Here is a 16,870-nt window from a genome sequence, read left to right as displayed (position 1 = left end):
AAACAGAACAATAAAGTAAAAGCCTGGAGACGAGATGGGGTGTGCGGAGTCAATACAACTTAGAAAATATAATTTCAGTGGATTATGGTACAGTTATGTTCCCTGACTAAAGGTACTGACATGTACCCTTGAGGGTCCCACCCCAGTGACAAGAGGGGCCTCAGAGACAGTTTACTACGTTTATTTCTGAGAGTGTAGAGGAAAACGTTTGGAGGAGTAAGGATTCATCCCTTTAGAGAAAATAAAGACTCTAAAAGATCTAGAAATGTAGCTTAAAACACTACATGTAGAAATGAATAATTCATAGCTTTGATAGAAATGTATGCTGTAAAAAATCACTTGTCAGTTCAACCTAAAAATTACTCCATGTGGAAACAAGACTGTCCTGTGATGGACTGGCAGCCTGTCCAGGGTGTATCCTGCCTTCCACCCAATGACTGCTGAGAGAGGCTCCAGCACCCCCCACGACCCAGAAGGATAAGCAGGTTAGATAGTGTGTGTGCGTGTGGTAACTAGCAATTGAACTAGTTTTATTCAACTCAAAAAAATAACTTTGATCTAAATAATCGTTAATCGAAACATGTATTTAGATTCAATAAAACTAATTAAATTGCTTGTCCTGTGTTTTGTTGTCTCTTTGCTTCTCTCTCTCTTTTTCTCTGTCAGTGTTTTCAGGTTGGCATTGCTGCATGACTGACGTCCCTCTTTTCCCAGCATGTGATTGGCTGTTCCTGTTGGCACCGACTATAAAAGCCCTTTGGTATTAGATAATGTGGAGTGTTCTTCCTCTTCTTCTTCTTCTTCTTCTTCTTCTTCTTCTTCTTCTTCTTCTTCTCTTCGTCTTCTTCTTAAACTAAAATTTTTGCTTGATTCCATTAAATAAATTAAGCTTTTTGCTTGAATGTTTGTTGATGGAAATCCATGATGATATAATATTATATTTTATTATGCTGATATTAAATAAAACTAATTATTCCTATTAATTTATTGTGTTATAAGTAACATTTTTTATAATAATTATGTACAACTCTCATGATATCTTCCCCTCTCTGAGAAGGCTTCACACACTCACACCACACTTGCACACCTACATATTATCTAGGACTCATTAGCCCTCTTATATTGTGAGGTTTCTGTGTCCTTACCTGAATACGAAGTATTTTCTGTGTATTATTCTGTGTTTAGGTCTTTGCTTTGTTTCCTGGTTCTCGATGATGGATTTGCCTTAAGTGTACCTGACTGCCTGTTTTTTCACAACTGCTTGTCTGATTTTTGGACAGCTCCCTAATAAATCCTCTCAGTGTGTGCAATCTGCCTCCACGCCTCACAAGTTACAACACTGTGGGTTGTCATCAATAGTGAGATTTCACAAAACGTCTGCATTTTATTCCCTTTATTTGATTGTTTGGATAAATGTTCCTATTAATTTAAATGATCATTTTTATTTAAAACTGGCCTCGGTTTGTTTGTATTCTACACTCACAGACTTGAATTTCAGTTTAAAATATTGTGGTTTCATCAAACGGTCAGACGGGGGCGCTGGTCTTAATGCAGCTCCTGGCGGGAGTGGACATCGCTGAAGAGAAATGAGCTGAAGTTCAGGGTCTGAATCGGAGAACTGAGACTCGCCTCTTTACTGGTTAACTCCGCCCCGCGCGCAACGAGTCTGAACAGCGCGAGTCCACAGATACGACTGAAGTGTGAATAAAGATGCGCAGTTTCGGTTTTATCTCCTCACTACGCGCAGCTCAACTCTGAATACGCCCCTTTTAGTGTCTATAGTTTGTGGATCTGCAGCTTTAATAAGTTAAGAACAGGATTTTTTGTGAGAGTCAGTCAGCAGCCTGTAGTGACGTCACATATTAATATAACATTTTAATAATTAATATATATTGTGTGTGTTGAATCAATGATCTGACTGCAGTCTGTAGATTTCACTAGATGTTTAATCAGCCTCACTTTTTCTGTTTTGGTCCATTTTCTGTCTTGTCAAAGTATTAGGTCTTCTTGACAGAGTCAACAGTTGAAACCAAAGATTTTTTTTTATAGACTTAGTTCAGCTGCAGTTGTAAGTTTTCCACTGTGCAGTCATGATGTGGAGGTTTAGAGTCAGAGTGAGAAACAGAGTCACTGTTTTTTCTACTGAAATGCTCCATCTGTCCTTCACTCCACATTAACATCATTTATCCTCTGTATGTTTCATCTGTTGCATCTGTGTTTCTCATTTCTGTCTCTTCATCTTTCATTCTGAGACGCTGATGATGATGATGAGTTTATGTAGAGTGAACTTCTGGAATACTTACCCCACTTTTCTATTTGTACTGTACACTCCTCTGTTGTGTCTCCATTGGTGACCTGACACAGATAATCTCCTTCATCTGACTCGCTACAGTCTCTGATCTGTAAGGAGACGTTTCCTCTCTGCAGCTCCTGAGTGAACAGACTCACTCTGCCCTCGAAGCCCCTCCCCTCTGTCACCTGCCTGTTCTTATAGAGACAAACACAGTCCATCCCCTTAAACCACCTGATCTCCATGGCAACAGCACTGATTCCAGGAGACAGATGACAGGACAGAATGACCGCCAAGGGAGACTGATGGCGCTCATCTCTACTGCGGGGTCCGAAGAGTTTAAACATTTCTGAGTAGAAACAAACACACACACACACACACACACACACACACACACACACACACACACACACACACACACATTAATAGTTGTGTCTCGTGTGTCTCCACAATAAAAATAAACTCTTTGATTGAATATTATTTAATGATGTTCACAGTAAAACCTTTTGTAGGTTCTGGAAGTTTAACTTACTGTTTCTTGCAGCCGCCATTTTTATGTCTTTATCTCCTCCTACAGATTCACACTAATACAATCCTGCAGAGAGAGAGAGAGAGAGAGAGAGAGAGAGATACACAGAGAGAATGGGAGAGATTTTTGATGCTCCTTTATTTGAACCAACTCTTTATGCAAAACAGTCATCTATCACACTATGTCATCTTAGATAATATTAAAATAAAATAAATCATTAAAAAAAAAAGATAACTCTTTATAAATAAGTAAAAGCAAAAACACACACACAAAAAAAGTTTTGGCTCAGCTGAACTCAGGAGCGAAGCAGAGCTTACCACTGCACACCGAGCACACTGGCTTACCACAGCACCACACTGCTTTAAAAGCCTTCACATTACAGATGCTCTTATAATAATTAAAATCCTTGATCTGACCAGTGTAGAGAGTCCTTGTTGCATCACAGTCAGCACTTTGTGCCACCTTTTTTTGTGACTGACAAAAAAAGACTTCTCTCTCTTGATGTACTCTAAACCAAAGATGAAAGTCTTTTGTGTAAAAATCACTTTAAGAGACATAAAAACATTCTTCAAAACCTCAAATAAGGAGCAGAGCTTAAAACAGCACATAAAAGCGTGAAATACAGTTTCTCATTGAGGACAAAACAGACACTGTGGTAAAATCTCAGGATTTAAAACAGAAATAAAAGCGTTAACTGAGACAATACTGTGTAAAATCCTCCACTGCAGGTTGGCAACTTTCTTAGTTAATGATGGTTTATATGTAAATGCCCTAAAAATGACGAGTTGTGAGCAAAAGGTTCGCAGACACAAGTTCTTTTCACTACGTGCATTTAATGAATGAAGAGGAAGAGAGTTGGTTGCTCCCCTTACTGCTACCTACTCCCCCTACCGGAGAGTTCAGCCTATGAAATACAGGAATTCCTTTTAAATAGATTCACCGAATGAAACAGCTTTGAATCTTCATAAATTTTGACCTCTTACATATACAGTGCTCTCCACTCTGGCTTCACACCATCACTCAGATTAAAAACATCGCACAATGGCATGTCAGTTCTACTGTGCAGTCTTTTCTTATTCAGGACCTTCACACAAGTCCTGCAAGTCTGGCGTGATGATTTCTGAGAATGGGTCATTCTCTGTGGAAGTGACCACCCCCTCACTGTAGTCTCTCACCTGCTCCCACTCCTCAGGAAGGAGAGCTGACCACCAGCCCTTGAGGAGCCGAGTCACAACTTGAAGAGGTCTCACCCCCAGCCTCGCAGCCACGTTCTCCACATAAGCGAGATCCCGTCCTGCGAGGTCCACCAAGCAACGGAGGGTTGTGACTCCTGAAGACAACAAAATTCTGGTCAGTGCAGGGTTGATCATGCCTGCCAAGTCCAGATGAATGCTATAGATCAGAGGCTCCTCCAAAAGCCAGTGTTAGGCAGAGCCAGCCAGTTTTTTTGTATTAAAAAGTTCCAAATTTTAAAAAGTCCATGATAAAAAACAGGCAATTCAGCTTTAGTGTCCATCACAAACAAAACATTGTCTGACCCCAGATCTCCTACTGTGTGCAAAATCCTGCATGACACCATCCTCCAAACCAGTTCCCTGGGACTAACGAGGAGTCTCTGGATGAACTGGATTTGGAAAGCAGTGATCCTGCTAGCCCCCCCCACCCCCCACCCCCCACCCCTTCCTCTTTTGGCAGATGTAGAACACCTTGTGGAATCCAGCGCAGGTGATTCCAGAACAATTCCACTAGGACATCTGGGAGACTAAATATTTGCACTTACTGAGACGACCTTTGATCTTTTCAGCTTTGCCATCCCAGTTCTTCACACTATACAATATACCCCACAAATATACCCCCAGATATTTAACAATACCCCTCCTCCACATCAATCTATGTGGAAGTTTGGGTTCCCCACCGTCCCACTCCCCAACTAAAACCGCTTCACTCTTACTCCAATTTACTTTTGCAGACAAACCCTAAAATCATTCAAAATTTTAGCTATAATATCCACATCAGTCATCTGCATACGCTAACACACAGAGAAGTAGAACAGGTGGGCATAAACAAACTGGAAGTGCAGCCTCTCACTTTGCACAACAGAGGTTTTATGACTAAAGAGTACAGCATGCCACATGGAGCACAGCCCTGCCTGCAGGGATGGGGGAGTAGTTAAGTAGCACGCTACTTTTTGTAGTTAAATACAAATTTTTGTAGCTCACAGCTGTAGCCGCTTTAGCTTCATGAAATGTAGCTAATAGCTGTAGCACCTATAAAATTTTGTGTAGCTATAGCGAAAGTTTTCACTACAATTTTGCTACAGGCTTCAGGCGATCCACACAAAATCTGAACCATAGAACATGGTCCTTCAACTGGGCTGGTGGCGACTGTGCAATCCTGACTGAGCCGCGGACAGCTCAAGCAAACGGTCACGCGCTGATCATCACTTACTAGTAGGCTTAACTCAGGAGTTGCAACCGAAATGTTAAGAAGAGCCATTTTGTCCTTTCAACAAAAATGAAACCACCTTGGGAGCCAAAATATTTAATGTCCATTTTTCTATCTTGGCTGTAAATAAGTTTCAGTATGTGTTAGTATGCTAGTATAGGCTAACACATTTAATATAAACACAAATGCAGACTTGCTTTGCTCTGCTTTAAGCTTTAGCTCAGCTATAGCTGCTTTTCTCGCATCTCAGGAAACTTTTCCATGAGTTTTTTGTAAAATGTCTCTCAATGTTCGTTTTTTAGGAGGTTGAAGTCGCTTCTCATTTGAATTGCTCAGTTCCACCTTAAATGATGCCTGAGACGCCAGATTGTACTGTTGCGCCATTTAAGGTGGAAATGGACAATTTGAACGAGAAGCTGGTGAATGAGAAGTGACTTCAGCTTCGCGAGTTGTTGCAGATTAAACATATGGAGACATCAGCTGAGTGATTATAAATGCAAATAAGTCTATTTATCTCCAAATTATCGATGCTCGTCTTAAATCTTTCTCTTTGCTTTTTCGTTGTCTGTGTTGCTGTGGTGTCTGGCAGTCTGTGCGTCAGTCTTTAGCGCTAAAGGTTGGTGAATTAGCAGTTATGCATTAACTCCAGCGTTTAAGACCATTTATTATGAAAACTGTGGTAGAACTGTGTGTCAGAACGATTTTACAGTAAAGGAGGATTATTATGTTATTTTACCTGCAAATCTAGTTCTGCTGTGGAGCTGCAGCAGCTCTGCAGCAGTGGTGAGATTATTCAGGCCCGATTCTCACCCCAAACATAGCCAGGGTCACTGATGAGGGATTTGAGGCTGAAGTGTTGCTGAAGTTTAAAGGACTCTGAATGTCATGTCTGTACAGATCTCGCTGATATGTTTAAATTGGAGCAGTTTTATTTCAACAGTTGACAGTGTTTTGCACAAAGTTGTTTGGTTTGTATTCGGTTATTTTTGTTGAAAAACCTGGAATGATTGACTTTGCCTTTACTTAGTCTTAATTTTTGTTGGATATCACGCTTTTGTTTGTGTAAGTTTGGTTGTTGGTTACACATAAACTTACTTTTTGGTGATCTTTTTGGTTTTTTTTGCAGCGTTTCAATTGTGTTTCTTTCTGGCACAAGATTGAATGCAGTGTGTTGTTCACACTGTCAGTTGGGCTTGTTTGGTGTGTCAGATGGAGATTCACAAACATTTTGACAGTCGCGCTTTGAAAGTAGCTAAAAAGTAGTGCACTGTTGTGACGTGTGCCTGCCCCCTGGCCCAGAAGGTGGCTGCGAGAGCCTGCCGGAAGGCCGGGCCGAACATTGAGTGGCGAGGACGGCGGCGAGAGAGCCGCGAGTGAGCGCAAAGCCCGAGCTCCGAGTGATGGTGCCGGTCTCCTTAATCTCTCACAGATCGAGCAAACAGTGACACTGGACCACTGTCCATTCTGGAAAAGTGAAGTAGCATTAAGATCTTCATCACTTCATTTAGAAGCTGAACGCTTTGTGCTTCCACACAGGCTATAACTGGGATGTTTGTAGTCCAGTTTGAATTTCGTTTGAGCTGCTTTTCATGGTTCTGATTCTTTTATAGTTTGTGAAAAAGAGCTATCTGCTGCTCTGTCAGCCTGGTTATTGTCATTCCAAAAGCAGAGCTCACTGTGATTGGTCAGTGAGTTTTTGTCACTAATGAAAGTTCGCAAAACACAGGCTCAGCCGCAAGTGGCCCTGACCACTCAGCGCTCCTGGGCCCATCAGCGTCAACATTATCAGGGCAAACAAGGACGAGGTGTCCTGTCTGCCTGCATCTGAAGCGCTTCATATTTGTGTCAGATGAAGCATAAGGGTCATTCTACAGAAACGTCCACTTTTCAATCTATCCATAGGTGTCACTGGTGTTACCTATCCTCATTGGTGTTACACATCAGAAAGGTAACACCAGAGTCAGTAACACCAGAGACACTTGTAATGAAAAATGCATTCTACAGAGCATCAAACCACATGTTGTCAATCATGGAATATCCACTAAAATATGTAATTTGATCCATTTGTATTCTATTATTTCACAACTACCTAAGAATAAAGTCGGTCACACCAGTGACGTCAACTAAAAGCTTCATATAAAAGCATGAGCTAAACGTCTATAACAGCAGATCCATAATAATAAGACCGAGTTTAAACTCTCCACTAATCTCACACACGACTCTCCACTTCAGCGTCCAGAGCGGAAGAAGCAGCGACTACTTTCACTTCCATCTTTATTCCAGTCGCTGAGCGCCAGTCTGGGTTGCCAGATTGCTTCGAGGATTTCCAGTTTAACGAATCCTCCCAAAACATTATTTATCAGAAACAGACAGGGGGACAGATTTGATCAAATGTCTGTGAGAGTGACCAACGAAAAAATATTATATGATTTATAGAAGTTGTGTCGTCCATTATGAAGACACTTTTTCTCTCTTTCAAAATATCTCAGTAAAATAGTAATACTAATGTTAAAGACTGAAGAAAAAGCTCTTTATGAATGAGGGTTTGTATTAAACTACATCTGGAGACATTTGGAACATTTAAAACATTCAGTCTGTTCTCTGACCACAAGGGGGCAGCAGCATCTAAATGGAATGAACCTGCGGTCACTGCAGCATACTGATGATGTAAAGAACTCTCTTCTATCTAGACATCATTGAAATGATGGGACACAGTGAAGGTGTGGAAGTGAGCTGGTTGTAAACTGAATGTGAGGTGTGTGATGGACTCTCAGTGTGGGGTGTGTTGGAGCAGCTGAGGGAAACTGATAGAGCTGCAGGCTGTAGCTGCAGTAACAGATGGATGAGCTGAACAGGAATAAGAGACTTTTACACTTTGAGTACTTTGTAAAAGTAGTGATGGCTGAAAACTGAACACACTGTTCTAAATATAATATATTAAACACTGTTGTTTTTTAATTAGCATTTCACACACTGTCCCAACTTTTTGTTGGGGTTGCATGAAATCAGCAGAGGTTGGAGATTCATGATGTTTAATTATAATGATGAATAATGGATCAATCACACACACCACAACACATCACAGCACATCATGAACATATTTCTGCAGTGATTCTTTAATGCAGGAGTGTCCAGTCTTCTCTGCAAAGGGCTGGTGTGGCTGCAGGTTTTTATTCCAACAAAGCAGGAGCTGAACACAAGATCAGATGTTTGACAGGGATCAGTGTAAGAAACAAGTAGAATCAGGAGCTGCTTCTTGTTTGGCATGAAAACCTGCAGCCACACCAGCCCTTTGCAGAGAAGACTGGACACTCCACCACTTTTGATCATTTTTAGTCATTTGTGGTGCTTTTATTTGTAGTGTTTCAGTTTCTTCCATGAATATGAATTCACAGAAATCAATTGTGATGTGATGTTTATGTTGCTTTAGACTGAGTGGAAATAGTGTCTTTATCATATTAGTGAAAATAAAGTTCTGTTGTGTGAGACAATGAAGTTTTAGTGATTTGGTTCAGTTCATTTTCAGCTTCATGCTGTAGTGGCTGTACAATCTATATGCTTAAATCATCACTGTATTAAACACTTTTACCATTATGTAAAAAAAATGCATATGAGGAAAATTTCTATATACAAGATCATTTCTTAACATTCACCAAAACAATGTCATAAACATTATATACTTTATGGCCTAAAGTATGTGGACACCACGTGCATGCATCACACCTATATAAGACTGTCGGATATCTTGGGTGTTAATATGGAGTTGGTGACCCTTTGTGGCTGTAACAGACTGTGTCTCTGGGGGGTATTTGTGCCCATTCAGTCAGAAGAGCATTTATTAGTTCAGACACTGATGTTTGACGACAAGGCCTGGCTTACAATTGATGTTTAAATTCATCCCAAAGGTGTTCAGTGGGGTGGAGCTCAGGGCTCTATGCAGGCAAAGCTTGTGTGTTTGGGCCTCATTTTCTGCACAGGGGCACAGTCATGCTGGAACAGGAAAAGGTCTTCCCCAAACTGTTGGCACAATGTTGGAAGCATATAATTAATAAGTCTAAAATGTCTCTAAATGCTGTAGCCTTAATATTACCCTTCACTGGAACTAAGGGGCTCAAACCCTGAAAAACAGCCCCAAACCATTATCCTTCCTCCTCCAAACTTACTGTTGGCACTTGGCATTCTGATAGGTAGCGCTTTCATGGCACCTGCCAAACTCAGATTCATCCATCACACTGCCAGATTCCAGCATGATTCATCATTTTAGAAAACATTGCAGAGAATTTCCACTGCTCCAGTGTCCAGCCGTAGAATGATTTCCACAACTCCAGCTGATGCTTGGTATTATGCATTTTGATCTTAAGCTTGTGTGCAGCTGCTCGGGCATAGAAACCCATTTTATGAAGCTCCGAATGAGCAGTTCAGCAGAGCTTGTTGCTTCCTGAGGTAGTTTGGGAATCTGCAGTGAGTTATGCAACAGAGAATAGGCGCTATGTGCTTCAGCACTCGACAGCCCCTCTCTGTGAGTTTGTGTGGTCTCTCTCTTTGTGGTTGAGACACTTTCATTTCACAATAATAGCACTTACAGTTGACAGGGGCAGATCTAACAGGACAGACATTTCACAAACTGACTTGTGGCAAAGGTGGTATCCTATGACAGTGCTGTGTTTAAAGTCACTGAGCTCTTCAGTACGACTCATTCTACTGCCAATGCTTTCTAAGGAGATTGCAAGGCTGTGCGCTTAGTTTTATCTACCTGTTAGCAATGAGTGCAGCTGAAACACCTGAACTCAGTAATTAGGAGGGGTGTCCATCAGAGGTGGGAACAAGTCACACAGTTGCAAGTAATAAGTAAGTCTGAAGTCTTCACACTAAAATCCTGAGGCAAGTTCCAAATCAAGATAGTTGAGTGTCGATTAAAGTCTGAAGACAGTACAGGCGAGTCTCAAGTCAAGTCCCAAGTCAACAGTCCTAATCGTCAATCTGCATTCTTCAGCTAATTTAAGGCCATAACACTGACTAATGGTAAAAGTTCTATAGCCTTTTAATGACAGCATGTTAGCAGTGTATGTCTGTATATTAATGTTATTTATAATTATTGGTTATATATATATATATATATATATATATATATATATATATATATTTTACCCTTCCAACTAAAATGCAAAATCTATGGTACACAGATAACCATGTGAGGAATAGTATACACAAAGAGCAGTGAACTAAGCATGAAAAGAATTTTAAAAGTACTACTGAACTCAGAAAAAAAGTTAGATTTGAAGATAATGTTCCCAAAATCATCAAAAATTAGGTGCACATGATTAAAATAAAAAACTTGCTCAGCACTAAAACTAGCTCAGCCAAATAATAACAACCACTAGTATGAATTTAATTTAGACAACAGAAACCAAATCAACCGAGCTGAACAAAGTTTACAGAAAGACAGCAAAATGATGGTCAATGGAAGAAGCTGAAGTTGACTTTTTTCACCAGCTTCTTATTAGAATTTTCTGTTCCACCTTAAATGGAGCAGCAGTTACGTTCTGGTGCTCACTGCTGCACTATTTAAGGTGGAACGATAAATTTTAATATGAAGCTGGTGAATAGCATGTCAACTTCAGCCTCACTGTGCTTGTTTTACCTGCAGAAGCTGTTAAAATTGGTCAAACAGAGAGAGCTGTGTTTCTTTTGTTTTGCTACCATTAGGAAAATGGTCAGTTCACCTGGAGAGTTTCTCCAGTGAGACTGGAGTTTAGGTGCTGAGCGAGGGTAGACTGATGCTGTTGATGCTTCGTTTGTTTCGAGTCTTGAGTCTTTCCGAGTCATGACGCTCAAGTCCGAGTCGCTGGTGTTGAAGTCAAAGTCAAGTCCCAAGTCTTTCTCGATTTTCTTGAGGTGAGTCTAGTGTCAAATTTGTGACTCGAGTCTAAATTGAGTCCAAGTCATATGACTTGAGTCCACATCTCTGGTGTCCACATACTTTACTATATAGTGTATCTACAGTGTAGATTATAAACCATCTTTAATAATGATTCAGCTCTCCTGCTCTCCTCTCTGTCACTCCAGGCTCTCTCTCTTCATCTCTGTGTGATTCTCTCTGAACAGCTGATATCTGATTATCTCACTCAGCTGCTTTTCATGCTGCACTTTGATCAAACTGAACAAGCTCAGGCATCAGACGCTGTTTCCAGCCAGAGGCTGCATTAAGCTTTACATGCTCCATGTAATGCAGCAGCGACTGGAGCTGCTCACAGAACCTCCATTTCTAATGTGCTGCTCCACATTCACTGCAGTCCTAAGAGCTGATCCTGAATCAGTGATTAAAGGCAGTAAGTGAAGCAGTCTGATCTCTGCTCTCTCTGTTCTTCCCTCCACACAGTGATCTGATCAGGGTGGAAAGAAGAACTGAAGATAATCAGACTCTACTCTTCACTCTGATGGCTGACAGTAATAATCGGGTCGCAGTCCCTGAGACTATGTAGATTTGTAAACTATATTTAAATGCAAATTAAAAAAATAAGAAATTAAAGCTACGTAGGCACACATTAACAAATCAGAAGGTCATGTGACTTGACATCAACACTTCAAACTCATCTCTGCCAAAAACAAATTTGGTGGCATACAGCCTCAAGGCCAGTTTGAGGTAGGTGTAGATATTTTGTATACATTTTCAGTATTGTGATAATTTTACAGACAATATCTGTTTCCCTCTAGGGGTTAAAAATAGGGGTTAAACCATTCCTGTAAAAATGTATTCTAAATATGGATGCAAAAGTGTCTTGAGGCCTGTAGTGCATGGAAAATTTTCATTTTTTTAGAAATATGTAACCAAAATAGGCCATCCTGGGAGATACAAACTATAAAACTAAAAATCAAATAATATACATAATATAACATAATCACAAAATGTTATTTAAGCCTTAAGTATTTATGTTTTTACCGAAAGGTTATTGTGATTAATTCAAATGTGGTTGCTGCTCTGCTGACTACTCATATAAGACACTCAAATGCAAAACATTTTCGATTTCTTGATTACTAATTTGAAATAACATATTTAAATATAAATTAAAATGTGCATAGAGTCTGTCACTGCTGAGAGACATTTACTTATTCTGAGCTCATCTCCTCATCAGCTGCTACTATCAGTCAAATCAGCGCATCGGCTATGAGTGACAGTCAGTCAGAAGCTCTTACTGATCTGAACGAGTGCTTACACAAAGGAGATGCTGTCTTAACCTGCTAAATAATCCTCTCCTGTGCTCCTGATGATCATCTCCTCCTGCTGTGATTCCCTCTCTGATTCGCTGTAACTCGCTACATCTCCATCTCAGTCTTTGTAACTCTCTCTCCTTTTCCTTCATCCTATAATCAAACTCTTTCTGTTGCTTTGTCATGACTTCCCACATTCTCTGCTGGAGTTCAGGCAAGATGGTCTTCATGATTCTCTCTGCCTCCTTTTTGGCTTCACTTTCATACGTCTCCCTGATCTCCTCCATCTCCTGTCTGTGTCTCTCCTCCATCTCTCTCTTCTCCTTTTCAGTCTCTTCTTTCAGTCTCTCCAGCTCCAACTGAACCTCATTCCTCTGCTGAATCTCCCTCTCCACCTCTCTCTCCAGCTCTACCTTTCTCTTCTCATCTCTTTCCTCTTTCAGCATTTCCTCTAGTTTAGTTATTCGCTCTTCATGCTGAGTTATTTTTGAATAAAAGTTAGTAGTTGATTCTGTAAACCTCATAAAAGTCTCCTGTACACATCTCTCCAGTTTCTCTCTAGTTTCTCTTTCTTGTCTCTCTCTCATTTCTTCTTTTTCTCTCATAATTCTTCTCTCTATCTCTGTGATCTAAGATTCTGTCTCCAGGTAGATCTCACTGCTGTAGAATTTCTCTCTGTTTCCTTCCACCATCTTCTCTATCTTCTCCAGCAGCTCTGAGGTTTGAGAACCATCTCCACTCTCCTTAATGCTGAGACAGTGAAACCTGTTCCCACATTTCTCTACAAGTCTCTGGACCTCCTGGTTTCCTGACTGGATGAACTCTTCAATGTTCTTCTCTTGGACTTCGTCAGTGATAGTGAAAAGGATCATGGTGTTCCTCCAACATCCCTCTCCAAAAATCTCCTCCATTTTCTCCAGCATGCCTCTCTCCTCTCCTGTAGACTGCTTCACTGGTATGACTAGGAGGAAGGCGTGGGGTCCTGGGGCAGACAGACGGACACAGAGTCCCACGTCCTGTCTCAGCTCCTCCAGAGAGAGTCCAGGACAGAACCAGTCAGGAGTGTCCACCACAGTCACCTGCCTCCCAGCCACCTCCCCCCGTCTGCTCTCACTCTGCTGCCCCACTGTAGACGCTCCAGCCTGGCTCCTCTCCTCTCTGCCCAGGATGGTGTTTCCTGCTGCTCTCTTCCCACATCCAGTCCTCCCCAGCAGCACCAGCCTGAGCTCTGATACAGGAACTGACTCTGGAGAGGCTGAACTAGAAGATTCTCCACTCACTGTGAATCAACCAGAATGAGGAAATGATGTTACTGTATGTGGATATTATTCTCTGAATATTTATAAAATAATCATATGAAAGTGTATTTATTTACTATTTGGAGGAAGTTCTTCTTTACTGTTTCTTCTCCTGAGTGGTGCTGCTGAGTCTGGAGTCTCTCCACTCACTATAAAACAGAAGAATCATAAACAAATAAAAATTAGATGTAGTTTGTAGATAGTGTATATTATGAAATTTGCATACAAGTTATACTATCATATCATAAAATACCATAAAACAATTGACATTTTTTGTTTAAATTCACATTAAAACACACATTTTCATGTTCACTTATGCATTCTAATGTAACACTTCCAGTGTGTAGTTAGTGTTGCATAGTGATATATGTTGTAACTTTATGCAACCTTAGAATTTACTTACAGTCTGGAGGTAAAAACTCTTTGCTGTTTCTCCTTCTGGCTGGAGCTGCTGAGTCTGGATCTGTTCTCTCCTGCAGCTGCTTGTTTCTCTCCTCTAGAAGTCTGTCTTTCTCCTCAACCTGCTTGTCTCTTTCCATTAGCTGTGTGTTTCTCTCACTTAGAAGTCTCTCCTTCTCTTCAAGCTGTTTGTCTTTTTCACTCACTTCAGTTTTCTGTTGGTCCAGTAGGATCATCATCTCCTGTAGTTGTATGTTGTAGTTGCTGCTCTTGTCCTGCAGTTCCTTTCTCAGAGTCTCCAGCTGCTTTTTACTGCTTTCCTCCTCTTTCACTGTGATCTCCAGTAGGGTCTCTTTCTCTCTCAGCAGTTTGATCTGATTCTCCAGTTGTGAGTCTTTATCTTTAAGCTGTTTATTAACACTTTCTAATCTTTCATTAGTTTCCTTTAATAATGTATTTATAATCATGTCTTTATCTTTCAGTTTTATGTTTTTATCTTTCAGTTCTTGTTTTGTCTCTTTTAATTCTTCATCTTTCTCCACAAGTCTTTTCTCCATTTCTTCCATTTGTTTTCTATGACTCTCTAATGTCTTTGTTGTTTGTCTCAGTTCATCTTGTGTCTCTGTGAGAAGTTTGTCTTTCTCTTCTAAAATCTTCTCCTTCATCTGAAGTGTTGTTGTATTTTCTGTCAGAAGTCTGTCTTTCTCCTCCACTTGTTGTTCTCCTCTAGCTGTCTGTCTCTCTCAGATAGAATGTGTTTTGTTTCTTTGAGCTGTTTGGTCTTTTCAGTTAAATCTGTAAGAAAACGTTCAGACTCTCTGAATTCACAATTTTCCAAGTTAAAGATATACAGTACTGAAATGTAACAGTGTGAGTGAGTTTTTTAGCTGGTAAGGAAATATTAGAGTGGAACAGAGTTTATCTCTGTGTTAGGAAAAGCCCATCAACTGAAATAAAAATTTCAAATATATTAATGAGGAATTCAGTGGTAAAGATTAATGACAAACAGTTCCTATTTTTTAAGAGTTTTTCTTACTTTTTAATATTTTCCACATGCTAGAATTATAGTGGACATCAAAAATATGAAATAACACGTCATGCAGAGACAGTAAAACAATCAAAATATCATCTGTTTAGAATCTTTTAAAAGTTGCCCCCCTTTCTCTTCATGCAGCTTTACACACTGATCATTTTCTCATTCAGCTTCATGAGGAGCCATCTTAGATACTTTCCCACAAAACTAAAAACAATATATATTACGCTGAAAAAGCTCGTTGAGAGGCATTTAGAAATATGTCCTTTTTCAACCTTCAAATTTAAATGAAATTTTCGGTTTTGGAAATCATTCCATACACATGCATCAACTTCACTATTTGTATTCGTCTAAGATACAAATTTATTTGCATTTAAGGAGAAGACTTTTAATAAAAATGATGGAAAATGGATATTCAGATTAATTCCACGTATTATGTAACTACGCATGTATTAAATAGCTTTTTTAATTTAATTACATTGACTAATAAGTGTTATTTAATTATGATTTAATTACATGTATTATATAATATACACTAAATAGTGTTGTAATTTAATTATTTTCACTAATATAGTAAATAAAGATCGAGTCTGATGGTTAAACCTGAAACTTACCAGTCGTCTGTGATGAAATGAGAGTTGTCAGGGTTTCAGTTTCAGTCTGTAGGTCAGAATTCTGTTGGGCTGAAATGATAAAGACAGAATATTAATTTATCAGTCAGATATTTTACAATCAGTCTGTGTCTTAAATTCTTACCTGTGTGTTTCAGTTGTTGTTCTTTCTCTTCTAACTCTTTCTGCTGACGGGTGAGTTCAGTTTTCTGTTGTTCCAGTAGGATCATCATCTCCTGTAGTTTGCTGCTCTTGTCCTGCAGTTCCTTTCTCAGAGTCTCCAGCTGCTTTTTACTGCTTTCCACCTCTTTCACTGTGATCTCCAGTAGAGTCTCTTTCTCTCTCAGCAGTTCATTCTTCTCATCTATTGTTTTATTTTTGTTCTCTATTGTTTTTTTATGTTCTTCTAAGAAAGTTTCTAACTCTCTTTCTTTTCCTTTCATCTCTCTATCAAACTCTTTCTGTCTGTTTGTTATAACAGTCTGAGTAACGAGTTCAGGCAGCTTCCTGATGAAGTGTGTATCTGCTTTTACTGCACTCTTCTCTCTGATCTCCATCTCCAGTCTGAGCTTCTTCACCATCATCCTCCTCTCCTCCTGCATCCTCTTCAGCTCCTCTTCAGCCTCCTTCATCTGCTTCATCTGCTCATCTTCTCTCTCCACTCCTCTCTCCAGCTCTCTCCTCTTCTCCTCATTTCTCTCCTCTGATAACTTTTGGCTTACATCATCTTTTGTTTTTATGCTGTTTTATATCTCTCTTTATCTTTTTAACTGCTTCCTCTGAGTCTCTCAAATCATCCACAACAGCTCTCATCTTTCCTCTGATCTCCTCTTCCTCTCTTTGTCTCATCTCCACTCTTTCTCTCACTCTTCTTTCCTGCACCTCTCTGATCTCCAGACTGATCTCTCTGATGGTCTCTCTCTCTTAGTTCTTCTTCTTTATTGTGTGTTTGTTTGGCTGTTTTCTCCAGTTCAGTCTCAGCTCTCTTTAGGTTTTCCTCCTCAGTTTTCTTTTCTTCAATTAAGCTCTTTAAGTTCTGCAGTAGACAGAGATTCT

The 16,870-nt window shown here is 40.0% G+C and overlaps 1 protein-coding gene across 2 annotated transcripts; it reads right to left on the bottom strand.

The window, feature by feature from the left end:
- Positions 1–12,915: 12,915 nt before the first annotated feature.
- Positions 12,916–16,566, bottom strand: LOC118801895 (GTPase IMAP family member 5-like). Of its 2 annotated transcripts, none has more exons than XM_036562300.1 (4): positions 16,072–16,566; positions 14,175–14,286; positions 13,849–13,920; positions 12,916–13,752 (listed from the first exon to the last, which is right to left on the bottom strand). In XM_036562300.1, the coding sequence occupies exons 1-4, from the start codon at positions 16,453–16,455 to the stop codon at positions 13,103–13,105; spliced, it is 1,218 nt and encodes a 405-aa protein (XP_036418193.1). In that variant the 5' UTR covers positions 16,456–16,566; the 3' UTR covers positions 12,916–13,102. The 2 variants fall into 2 exon arrangements, with proteins under 2 accessions (XP_036418193.1, XP_036418192.1); XM_036562299.1 differs by having other exon boundaries at positions 14,175–14,508; positions 16,135–16,562.
- Between the last annotated feature and the right edge of the window lie 304 nt (positions 16,567–16,870).

The sequence above is a fragment of the Colossoma macropomum genome, unplaced genomic scaffold, assembly GCF_904425465.1.
Source record: "Colossoma macropomum unplaced genomic scaffold, Colossoma_macropomum, whole genome shotgun sequence".
NCBI lineage: Eukaryota > Metazoa > Chordata > Actinopteri > Characiformes > Serrasalmidae > Colossoma > Colossoma macropomum.
This window is presented reverse-complemented; position numbering and strand designations above follow the sequence as displayed.

Bases quoted from the DNA above. Each gene is read 5' to 3' on its own strand.
- LOC118801895 (XM_036562299.1), bottom strand. From the start codon at position 16,455: ATGAAGCAGATGAAGGAGGCTGAAGAGGAGCTGAAGAGGATGCAGGAG. The intron at 14,509-16,134 runs ATCACAGTGAAA...ACCCTACTGGAG, and splicing joins AGAAAGAGACTCTACTGGAG to ATCACAGTGAAAGAGGAGGA. The intron at 13,753-13,848 runs GTAAATAAATAC...GTTGATTCACAG, and splicing joins AGAAGAACTTCCTCCAAATA to TGAGTGGAGAATCTTCTAGT.